At 45.4% G+C, this 12,163-nt stretch overlaps 1 protein-coding gene across 1 annotated transcript in view; it reads right to left on the bottom strand.

Moving 5' to 3' along the window:
• ROBO4 (roundabout guidance receptor 4) overlaps nucleotides 1-3,315 on the bottom strand; it is a 71,081-nt gene extending 67,766 nt beyond the window's left edge. The window contains exon 1 of the mRNA XM_018564973.1: nucleotides 3,120-3,315. Within this exon, the coding sequence (XP_018420475.1) occupies nucleotides 3,120-3,297 (178 nt within the window). The 5' untranslated portion in view covers nucleotides 3,298-3,315. The remainder of the gene's footprint in view (nucleotides 1-3,119) is intronic.
• Nucleotides 3,316-12,163: the final 8,848 nt, after the last annotated feature.

The raw sequence follows: 12,163 nt of genomic DNA, 5'->3' as shown, positions 1-12,163 counted from the left end.
CCCCCCACCAGTGTTGCTGTTCACACACGGCTCTAGCGCCACCCAGGGAGCTATGCGCTGGGCGGAGCATTTATAAATCAGCCCCTTCATTAAACTCTGAGCGGCACATTGTAACGCCTTGTTCTGCATTGGGCTGCGCAAAAATTCAGACATGTCGCATTTTTATGCAACGCAAACCAACGCACGCGTATGATGCGAACACGCCACATAGAGAACATTTGCTTTCTTGCTTGCGTTAATCTGTGCACCTGATGTCAATGAGTAGAAGCAGGGACACCGGCACTCCAGTAGAAACTTAGAAGGTCTTATTTATTAAAGAGGTGCAACATATTAGACATGTGCGATTCGTTTCGCTACGAATTGAAATTCGTACGAATTTCCGTAAATTCGGAAGCATCCGAAATACGAATTGCAGTCTCCGAATGTATCCGAAATACGAAATTCCGTTAACGAATTTCGGATCCGAATTTCGTTGAAACGGGATCTAATATTACCCCTGTGATTGAGGTTGAACAACACGACAAGATTTTATTTTTTTTATCCGAAATACGAAATTCCGTTAACTGATTTTCGTTCCGTTACGAACATTCGTTATGATGAAGTTAAAAAGCAAAAATACCTTTGTTAATATTGGAGTCGATGTGGTAGTTGTTTTTTTTATCCGAAATACGAATTCCGTTACCTTAACAAAGGTATTTTTGCTTTTTAACTTCATCATAACCAATGTTCGTAAAGTTACGAAAATGTGACGAAACTAACGAAAATACGTATTTCGTACAAATACGGATTGAGTTTCGGACACGAATTACGAAATACGAAATAACGGATATTTCCGAAACGCAACTAAACTAATTTTTTGACGGCGCACAAGTCTACAACATATCACATAAGTGCAACGACCGATTGACATGTCACTGCTTGAGGAAGGGGATCCTGCGTGACCCCGAAACGGTCGTTGCACTTATGTGATATGTTGCACCTCTTTAATAAATAAGACCTTCTACGTTTCTACTGGAGTGCCGGTGTCCCTGCTGCTACTGATATATAACGGTTGCCACCCGTTCACCACCGCGGCACCCATCTTATCGCTTTGGGGTTAGCGGTCAGGAGTGCGATGGGTTCTTGGACTCTCCTGGTGTGAATGAGGACCTTATAAAATGACTCATAGAAATGCTGTCTGTATTATGGGGAATCTTCCTGGTCAGATTAAAATGACATTTGTGAGATTTTAGTGATTGGGTTTAGATCTACTTTATCAATAACCGGACTGAACAACTAACAAGTACCTGGTTCCGTCATACCAACAGCCACACATTGCATCGCTATAATGCGGCATTCCCATATGCTTTACTACAATGTACATTATTATTATTATTATACAGGATTTATAGAGCGCCAACAGTTTGCGCAGCGCTGTACAATATAAGGAAGACATTACAATCACAATACAGGTCAAGACAAGATGGTAAGGTTCAATGCATTGGTGTGATGCCATGCCATTCGTTCTGAAAGACCCCAATGTACCTTGCCAATAGAAACACACTAATATGTTGTGCACTGAAAAAAATATAGGTGCATGCACCTGCACTGCAATGCACATCTGTCGGTGAAGTGCATTGGGGTATTATTCAGATGCATACCACCGCATCACACCAATGCAAATAATGTGCGTAACAGCAAACGCGCGTCACCGTAACACCGTAGTGTAAATGTACCCTAAGACAAACAAATAAACTGACCAATGAATGTGGTCAACACAAAACCCCAAAACACTAAAATTTAAATAACATGAGTAAAAGAGGTCCGGGTGCAGATTCTGGCGGCAAGGATCACAGGTGGATCCAGAGAGCTGCGGCCGCTCAGCCTGTACATAGCAATGACATGAGTCGCAGCTGTCTGCCGCTATCTGCCACTATCCACCGCTATCTGCCTGTATTCGTACATCCAGCAGTTATCTACGGCTGGGGACAAATGACCGGCGCTGGTTGCAGAGGGATTGTGTCCAGTGCCGGCCATTTTTGTCTTTAGCTGCAGGTAACTGCTGGATGTACATGCAAATAACGGTGGTTAGCGGTGGACAGCGGCGGATAGTGGCCGACAGTGGTGGTTAGTGGCGGACAGCGGTGGATAGTGGCAGACAGTGGTGGATAACGGCAGACAACAGTAGTTAGGTGCGGACAGTGGTGGATAGCAGCAGACAGTGGTGGTTATCGGCAGGCAGCGGTGGTTAGCGGCAGGCAGCGGTCGTTAGCGGCGGACAGCGGTGGTTAGCGGCGGACAGTGGTGGTAACCGGCGGATAGCAGCAGATATTGGTGGACAGCAATCTGTCCAGAACCACCTGTAATTCTTCAATGAAGTTACATAGAAGAACTGTTTACTTTCTACAGGGCAAAACAAACCCATCTGCGCCTATATATATTTGTACATTTACACGCCATCATGTTAGACGACACGATGAACAATGTCAGCTGAAAATATATGTATTTTTTTTAAATAAAAGTCGCATTCCATGGACAGTAAAACTGGGAATAAATATCAGCTGGTCAGATTGTGCCCCTTTTTGATAACCCCAAAATATCCAAAAACAACTGATTGCAATTGTCTCTGGTGGACCAGGAATATGTGCAGGTGCCCACAAACACGGGGGATCATCATCCAATATTGGACAATCATTTCACGTCTATGGGTGTCTTTAGCCCCAGTTAGCTTAATATCTAAGTGGCGTGGACTACAATGATCATTCTGATCTGTTTACTATTATAGAAATCCTTACAATACAAAAAGCAGCAAAAGGAAAAATTAATTCTCGCATGTTATCTCATCTCAGATTTTCACTCTCGTTGGTTATCGATGATGACCAATTATATCTAAAGAAAAATACAGGAAAGCCATCTGTGAAATACCTGTGTCCAGTGTGTCCAGACAACATACACTTGGGCCCATTTTCTTATATTTTAACACATTTCTGCATTGTGTCCCTTACCCACCCAAAACTTGCTGCAAAAAGATATCTGCAATAAACTTGAACTTCCACCGTGACCACCTTAGGAGGTCTCTGACTAGGAAATGGTAATTGATGTGGACAGGAGTTCAGCAAGCCACCGGTTTTGGCTCTTACCTCTCACGCGGTGTCTTCTCTTGGGTCGGTGGTGGTGGAGGTGCCTTGGGTGACGTCGGGAAGTCAATAGGTCGTGTCCACCAGCCTTCAAGGCTTGGCCGCAATGGCAATAGTTCACCTGCGTACCCCATCCTAGCGGCAGGAAGACGCAGCTCACAAAGAGAACCATCAAAAACATTCTTCTGAAAAACAGCCGAGGGACGTTCAATGCCCGACAGGTTAAATAACCCCCAAAAAAAGCCCCTTTCCGAAATGCGAGGTTCAAATAAGTTATTGGTGGGGAACCTGGTCTTGCAGCTAAAATTCGAGTTTGTGCTTCCTGTCCCGTTCTTCCATCCAGTTTTGCCAAATTATTTAGAATGTGTTATTAAGGATGTTTTCAACAGCTTTTGTGCGATTTTTTTTTTTTCACCCTCTTCTTCCTCCTCCTTTTTTTTTTTTCTTTATGAAGTTTCGGAACAATGGGGCAGAAAAGCATGCAGACCCCATGCTGGGAGAGGGTCTGAGAAGTTTAGACAAGACTTCTCTCTCTCTCTCTCTTTCCAGCATCCCTGTCATCCGAAAGCTCTTGGGTGGGGGCTTTGACAGTATTTTGTACCCTTCGCTGACACTAAGTAAATAGAGAAGTAATTTGGGTTTTCATTTCCTTTTGAAGCGCCGTTGGCGCCCGACCACTTTCTCCAATTTTTTTTTTTTTTACCCCCCCGAAATGTATTTATTTATTTTTTTTACATTTTTGGCTAAGTCCTGTGAAAGTGTCATTTTCGACATTCCTGGGCAAGATTGACTACTCAGTTGAATAGCGGAGCGGCTTTGCTGACGACCGTTTCCAAACCTGAATTGATTGCCCTTTGATCGCCGTTTTAAAGCGTCTAAGGGGGCTTTGTCAGACCGGGGGAGAAATGTGAATTTCGAAAGGGGGCTTAAGACATTTCCATTTGTCAGGGGAGGACAATGCCCTCTATATGTTTGCTATCACATTTACCACTAGAGGTTGCAATTATTTCGAGGGGTCACCAGTGTTGGAAAACATTCGTCGATGGTGGTAGGCCCTTGGCGCTGCCACCTCTTGTCTCCAACACGCTGAGGGCAATTCTTTCTCTCCCGGTGAGGTACAAACATAATTAGCTGTAAGAAATTTGTACCACTCTGGTGTATAGGCCATTTATCATCCCAAATAGTGGAGCTCCCTAAAAAGCTGTCAAAAGGCCATGCGAGACGTGATAGAGGGACCATTAACGATGGGAATTGATGGACTGCTTCAAAGTGACTGGTGCTTTGTAACATCAGAAAAAGGTCCGCCATGGAAATACTGAACGGCCACCTAAAGTCTTGTAAGGGCAAAATATAGAATAGACAAATATATTGTAACAAGGACACTCCACTGCAGACAGGAGGTGCAAGTAAAATGTAGTTTTATTAAGGGCAAACAGCAAATATCTCATTCCATCCGCAGGGTAGACCTCCCCTGTTACTCAAGACAGTTTCTAGCAGCAACATACAGGACAATTTTTTTAGCTTCGCTCTGTAGCTTTTCACAGCTCCAAGAAACTCTCGCTGCTCACCCCTTGTGACCCCTCAATCTGCTCTCTCAGCAGTGTGTACCACAGGTCCTAGGGTCACCGACCATCCTAACCTCTCCCAGCCTCCCCCGGCTGTTCCTTCGTGCATCCAGCACGCACCTGAGTCCGTGTGCCTCCTACACGCATGCACACACAACTCCAACTCCCACAACACTGAGCACTGGGCTTGCTTCCCAAGTAGGCTGCTCTCAGCCACCTGATCAGCCCAAGCTGGTCATTGGCAACACCTGGCCCCAGGACTGGAGATTTCCTCCCACCCAGAGCGCTAAGGCTGGGTTCACACCTAGGCGTTTTGAATATGCGCGCTTGTCGCGCGTTTTCGTATCGTGCGATTCGCGGTTAAAAAAACGCGCGTTTCTGAGGGCTACCTGGTTGTATCCCAATGGATACGCGCGACAAAAACGCCCCAAAGAAGCTCCTGTACTTCTTTGGGCGTAGGGCGTTTTGTAGCACGTTCATACGGCCTGTAATACGCCCAGGTGTGAACCATGCCCATAGGAAATAATGGGATTTCGGTGTTTGAGCGTTTTGCAGAGCGTAGGAACGCGCTACAACACGCCTAGGTGTGAACCGGGCCTAAGAAATCTCCAGAGCTCCAGATCCCAGCTACAATTCTGAAACCCTGGAGGAATCTGAAAGGCCAGGTTCTTCCTTACAAAACGGTTTACTCTCTGGACCCTCTCAGCCCCTGTGGCTGAGAGTCCTGGGTGCCATAGTTGCCAGACTACACCGTGGCATTGGCTTACACTGCCACAATATATACTGAGTACATCATACGGATTCTAGAGCAGACAGGAAATGGGCAGCCATTAGGATGTTGGGTGGCATAGCTCCAAAATATACATAGAAGGGTAGAGATGATGGCTCTAGATGAGACCTAATACAGACATTGGCCTTCTGGTGGCCCAACTCATGGATGGTGCTCCATATTCTGTTCCAGGACTCTGAATTGTGGTGGCATGACATCATATTAACGTGTCAGTAAACCCCAACAATGAACTTCTCTTATTTGCAAACTTTTGGTCTGTTTTTGTCTGTTTAATAGACCAGTGGAAGTGTTTCATTATATCTGTTCGATTAGTTAAAAAAAAAAAACCACGTACAGAATATTTTTTGACCGGTTCCTTTGATTTTTTTGATTGAAGGATGCTGGGCGGAAGGGTGCCAACAGGAACAGCCACGGTGCGCATTTCGGACGGCTCATCCTGTTTGTTCAGCTTAGCTCTTAGCTTTTTATTACTGTCTGTGTCTCTTTGTGGCTATTGGGACAGGAAGTGAGGGGAAATCTCCCTAACGAGGCAAAGACAGCAATAAAAAGATGTTTTAACCCTTCCCACTCTATCTACAACTAGAAGCGTGGTTTGGCTGCAGTCCCACTATACTTTGACACGCTCATGAAAGTTGTTAAATAAATCCTTTCTGTTTTCATTACATTCCTTATGTTATACCCAGTGACATCATCGCCGGCTCTCTGTGCTTCCTAATGCAATGCAGGGAGATCATGGAAGGTGTGAGGAGCCAGCAGGGGACTGTACAAAACATCACAGCACCCTACCTCAGCACTCTAGAGCCCTCAGCCCTTATACAAGCAGTGGGACGGCTCTTGGGAGGAGTTATGCAAATATCCAAACACTTGACTAACACATGTTAGTCTGGAGCTGTGGGTGTTTCTAGGCAGATTATGTTTGCATGCAGACCACACCCCACATGCGATCCTGAGCTTCCATGATTGAAAGAACTGAAATCCAATGAACGAAAGGGGCGGGTCAGGACAATCAGGCTGGGGGAGGAAAGTGCTAGATGATGCTAGATGTCCTCCAGCCAGAAAATGAGGCAGGCTCTCTCTGACTTGCTGCAGCTTCTAATGCACATTGTGAGAAACTTCCAGTGTGCTGTGGAATCAAAGTAAGCGAGTTCAAGAGAGGAGACGGCACAACTGTGCAAGACTGAAGGGAAGGCCGGAGGTCAGATATAAGACTGAAGGGAAGCACAGAGGTCACATATAAGATTGAAGGGAAGGCCAGAGGTCAGATAGAAGACTGAAGGGAAGGACGAAGGTCAGATATAAGACTGAAGGGAAGGACGGAGGTCAGATATAAGACTGAAGGGAAGGACGGAGGTCAGATAGAAGACTGAAGGGAAGGACGGAGGTCAGATAGAAGACTGAAGGGAAGGACGGAGGTCACATATAAGATTGAAGGGAAGGCCAGAGGTCAGATAGAAAACTGAAGGGAAGGACGAAGGTCAGATATAAGACTGAAGGGAAGGACGGAGGTCAGATATAAGACTGAAGGGAAGGACGGAGGTCAGATAGAAGACTGAAGGGAAGGACGGAGGTCAGATAGAAGACTGAAGGGTAGGACGGAGGTCAGATATAAGACCGAAGGGAATGACGGAGGTCAGATAGAAGAGAAGACCGGAGGTCAGATATAAGACTGAAGTGAAGGATGGAGGTCAGCTTTAAAGACTACACGGCGTGAACATTGTGTTGTTTCTCTGACAGTCGTGTCACATGCAGACTTCACATGCAACATGTCAAAGAATTCTGGCAGGAGAGCAAAGCTCCCTCAGCCAAACATGTGTCACCATCTCCCATCATCGCGGGGCAGCTCTCCAGTCTCCCACATGGGATTCCTGTCCTCTGCACCTTCCATAATCCCCTTGATATTCTGGTCACACGTGCAAAACAAGAGAGGCTCCTCTGTTTCGTGCCACAGTGACAAAGCTCCCTTTCAGAAAATGGCTTCAGATAGCCGTGTTGGCAAACATGGGACTCGGAATGAGGCTGGAGATGTCTTTGTAGGACTTCATCTTTAGAGCAAATAGATTGTTGTCTCTGATCATTATCCGGGGGGACTTGTTATTCAGGGACCTCAACAGCGCTGATGTTTGTTTAGATGTCCAATCAATAGATAACAGTTATCTGCTCCCTAATGAAGTGGAGTTGGGGGCGTTGCCCGAGGAAGCCATGAAAAATAGATTCCAGAGGTTAGGCTGAATTCCGTGCAGTGTGTGACCTGCATTAAAAAGGGGATGTATTGCAGGGACAAGTCTATAATTTTGCCACTTTATAGATCATTGGTTCGACCTCATCTGGAGTACGCGGTCCAGTTCTGGTCACCAGTACTAAGAAAAGATGTCCTTGAGTTGGAAAAAGTCCAGCGGAGGGCAACCAAACTAATTAGGGGTATGGAGGACCAGAGCTACGAGACGAGGCTACTAAATTTAAACATGTTCACATTAGAGGTGAGGAGATTAAGGGGGGATATGATCTCCATGTACAAAATGTTCAATGGTGGCAGCAACATTAGCGATAAACTGTTTAAAATTAACTCCATTACAAAAACTAGAGGCCACCACCTAAAATTGGTGGAAAAAAAATTCCAGCACAAGGGGCGAAGGGGGTTCTTCACAGTAAGATCAGTTGGGGTCTGGAACTCACTGCCACAGGCGGTGATTTCAGCAAATAATGTGGAATTGTTCAAGAAACTTTTGGACGATTTCTTAAGGGACCGTAATATACAGGGGTACAGGTAATATACAGGGGTACAGGTAATATACAGGGGTGCAGGTAACATACACGGGTACAGGTACTCCTAGAATGAGATCCTAATAGGTTGGACTGTAATATACAGGGGTACAGGTAATATACAGGGGTACAGGTAATATACAGGGGTGCAGGTAACATACAGGGGTACAGGTAATATACAGGGGTACAGGTAACATACAGGGGTACAGGTAACATACAGGGGTACAGGTACTCCTAGAATGAGATCCTAATAGGTTGGACTTAATGGACTAATGTCTTTATTCAACCTCAAATACTATGTAACTATGTAACCAATGTAAAGGTGCCTGAAATGACTACATCTACTGGCCCACACCACAAGCTGCCTATAGACATGTTCTTGTCCAATTCTCATCTCCAAAACTGTCCCGGTTGAAAATTATGACCACAAGTCTTTGGCAGGCCAAACCAGCTGACCCAGAGGAAGGGAGTTCTGCACTCCTGTAATCTTATGCTGTGGGTATGATGTGATGTCTTATAAACACTTAGGCCCCTATAACTGCAAGTGTTGACCCATTGTCCTATCTTGGACACCACTCAGCATCCCGAGGAGTAAAGTGTTCATTTCTTTTGACCTATCATCAGCTTTTCCCACTGACAAAATTGTTTCGATATTTGCCCAGTGCAGTGGAAGGTTTGTGGTGGCCACTCATGAATATGTTATCTATCAATCAGAATCCTATCATTGAAGGTAACAAAACAATCACTACAACTGATCAACATAGGAAATATAATTTCAAATGATCTTCCTGAGTGTGTGAATTTTTTTTCTGCTTTTGAGCTTTTCAATACATTTGTTGAGCCACAGAGAACTTTATCCAGCCATGGCAAGCAAGTATGGCCAGAAAAGAGTAACAATTTACATAAGACAAGTCAGACAAAACTACTGCAACTTGCATGGATCAGCTATACTCAACTAGGGTTCCGTGGAACTGTAGAGTTCCTTCCAAGGTTGTCAGGGGTTCCTTGAACTTTGGCTTGTTGACCTTCCGATTTGTTGGAGCCTGCATAGATCTAGGGCCAACGTTCCGTGGCAGAGCCACCAGCAAGACACCAATGACCTTTTTTACTGTCTGTAACAGTGGCATTCTAGCCACCACTAACAGGGTTGCATTTTTCCCACTGACCACCAATGTAAGGGACATTCTTCCCACTAACCACCAATGTAAGGAGCATTTTTCCCACTGACCACCAATGTAAGGAGCATTCTTCCCACTGACCACCACTGTAAGGAGCGTTCTTCCCACTGACCACCAATGTAAGGAGCGTTCTTCCCACTGACCACCAATGTAAGGAGCATTTTTCCCACTGACCACCAATGTAAGGGACATTCTTCCCACTGACCTCCAATGTAAGGAACATTCTTCCCACTGACCCCCAATGTAAGGAGCATTTTTCCCACTGATCACCAATGTAAGGAGCATTTTTCCCGCTGATCACCAATGTAAGGAGCATTTTTCCCACTGACCCCCAATGTAAGGACCATTTTTCTCACTGATCACCAATGTTGTGGCATTTTTTCCACTGACCATCAAGGAATTGGTATTAGCAGGGGTTCCTCAAGACCTGAAAATGATCTTATGGGTTCCCCTGTGGGGAGAGAGGTTGAGAAAAGTTGTCATAGTTGTATCAGTTATGGAGGTACGGTAGGCGCGTATAACATTAGACAGTCATCTACTGGCCCACACCACAAGCTGCCTATAGACATGTTCTTGTCCAATTCTCATCTCCAAAACTGTCCCGGTTGAAAATTATGACCACAAGTCTTTGGCAGGCCAAACCAGCTGACCCAGAGGAAGGGAGTTCTGCACTCCTGTAATCTTATGCTGTGGGTATGATGTGATGTCTTATAAACACTTAGGCCCCTATAACTGCAAGTGTTGACCCATTGTCCTATCTTGGACACCACTCAGCATCCCGAGGAGTAAAGTGTTCATTTCTTTTGACCTATCATCAGCTTTTCCCACTGACAAAATTGTTTCGATATTTGCCCAGTGCAGTGGAAGGTTTGTGGTGGCCACTCATGAATATGTTATCTATCAATCAGAATCCTATCATTGAAGGTAACAAAACAATCACTACAACTGATCAACATAGGAAATATAATTTCAAATGATCTTCCTGAGTGTGTGAATTTTTTTTCTGCTTTTGAGCTTTTCAATACATTTGTTGAGCCACAGAGAACTTTATCCAGCCATGGCAAGCAAGTATGGCCAGAAAAGAGTAACAATTTACATAAGACAAGTCAGACAAAACTACTGCAACTTGCATGGATCAGCTATACTCAACTAGGGTTCCGTGGAACTGTAGAGTTCCTTCCAAGGTTGTCAGGGGTTCCTTGAACTTTGGCTTGTTGACCTTCCGATTTGTTGGAGCCTGCATAGATCTAGGGCCAACGTTCCGGGGCAGAGCCACCAGCAAGACACCAATGACCTTTTTTACTGTCTGTAACAGTGGCATTCTAGCCACCACTAACAGGGTTGCATTTTTCCCACTGACCACCAATGTAAGGGACATTCTTCCCACTAACCACCAATGTAAGGAGCATTTTTCCCACTGACCACCAATGTAAGGAGCATTCTTCCCACTGACCACCACTGTAAGGAGCGTTCTTCCCACTGACCACCAATGTAAGGAGCGTTCTTCCCACTGACCACCAATGTAAGGAGCATTTTTCCCACTGACCACCAATGTAAGGGACATTCTTCCCACTGACCTCCAATGTAAGGAACATTCTTCCCACTGACCCCCAATGTAAGGAGCATTTTTCCCACTGATCACCAATGTAAGGAGCATTTTTCCCGCTGATCACCAATGTAAGGAGCATTTTTCCCACTGACCCCCAATGTAAGGACCATTTTTCTCACTGATCACCAATGTTGTGGCATTTTTTCCACTGACCATCAAGGAATTGGTATTAGCAGGGGTTCCTCAAGACCTGAAAATGATCTTATGGGTTCCCCTGTGGGGAGAGAGGTTGAGAAAAGTTGTCATAGTTGTATCAGTTATGGAGGTACGGTAGGCGCGTATAACATTAGACAGTTGTACACTTGCCCTTACCTCCCCCCACAATTAGATTGGATCTGGGGATTTCGGCTATTCTAAAGTACAATAACTCGGGGACCGGATTTTTCCAACTAGCCATGAAACGCCTATGGCTAAAACCTCAAAGAGCTTCTACAACAAATATTTGGCATGACTTCTCAAAAAGTGTACAGATAAAAAGTAACGTCATCTTCCCAGGAGGTAATAAATAGTTTTGAACCTTATTTGCCTTTCCCTAATGGGCTGCTCTACTTTGAACTCTCCGGTCCTAATCTGTAGGCACCTGCGAAACGTTCGCTGTGGGGTCCACCCATGGCACACTCCATCCCGGCAGGCAGGTAGTCGCGGAGCTGTACAGACCAGCATGAGTCTTTAGCACTTAGCTTGACCCTTAAATTGGACCCTAATCATCCCTACAGGAATGCTCGGCTTTTCTGTTCCTCCCCTGTGGAGAGGCCATTTCTCTTAGCCCCGGGCCTTTGTCACCATCCTTTGCCATTTGACGGCTTCCGAGGCTAAAAAAACGTGTAGAACTGAACACATCAAGGCACTTGGGGAAATTGTTAAATTCATCCTCACGGCAGGTGAGCCATTTTCGGGTGGCTCTTTTTTATCTTTTGCATTTGGCATAGGCTTCCGCACACCGTCGCCATAGCAACGGCAACGACGAGGTCCGGCCTTCCTATTCTACCCCCTCTCCCTGCCCTGGAGCCAAACCTGCTGCCTATGAAAGGGAAATATGAAGTGCAAAGAGCCCTTTCACAGTCAGTTAAAACGAAAAGTACAACTTTCTCTCGGGGCCGGACATGTCACGGGAGTGGAAAAGGTGCTGAAAGTGGAATTTTGTT

The sequence above is a fragment of the Nanorana parkeri genome, unplaced genomic scaffold (assembly GCF_000935625.1).
Source record: "Nanorana parkeri isolate BGI_ZX_2015 unplaced genomic scaffold, ASM93562v1 scaffold802, whole genome shotgun sequence".
Lineage (NCBI taxonomy): Eukaryota > Metazoa > Chordata > Amphibia > Anura > Dicroglossidae > Nanorana > Nanorana parkeri.
The sequence above is the reverse complement of the archived record's forward strand: the minus strand, read 5'-3'. Positions and strand labels throughout refer to the sequence as shown.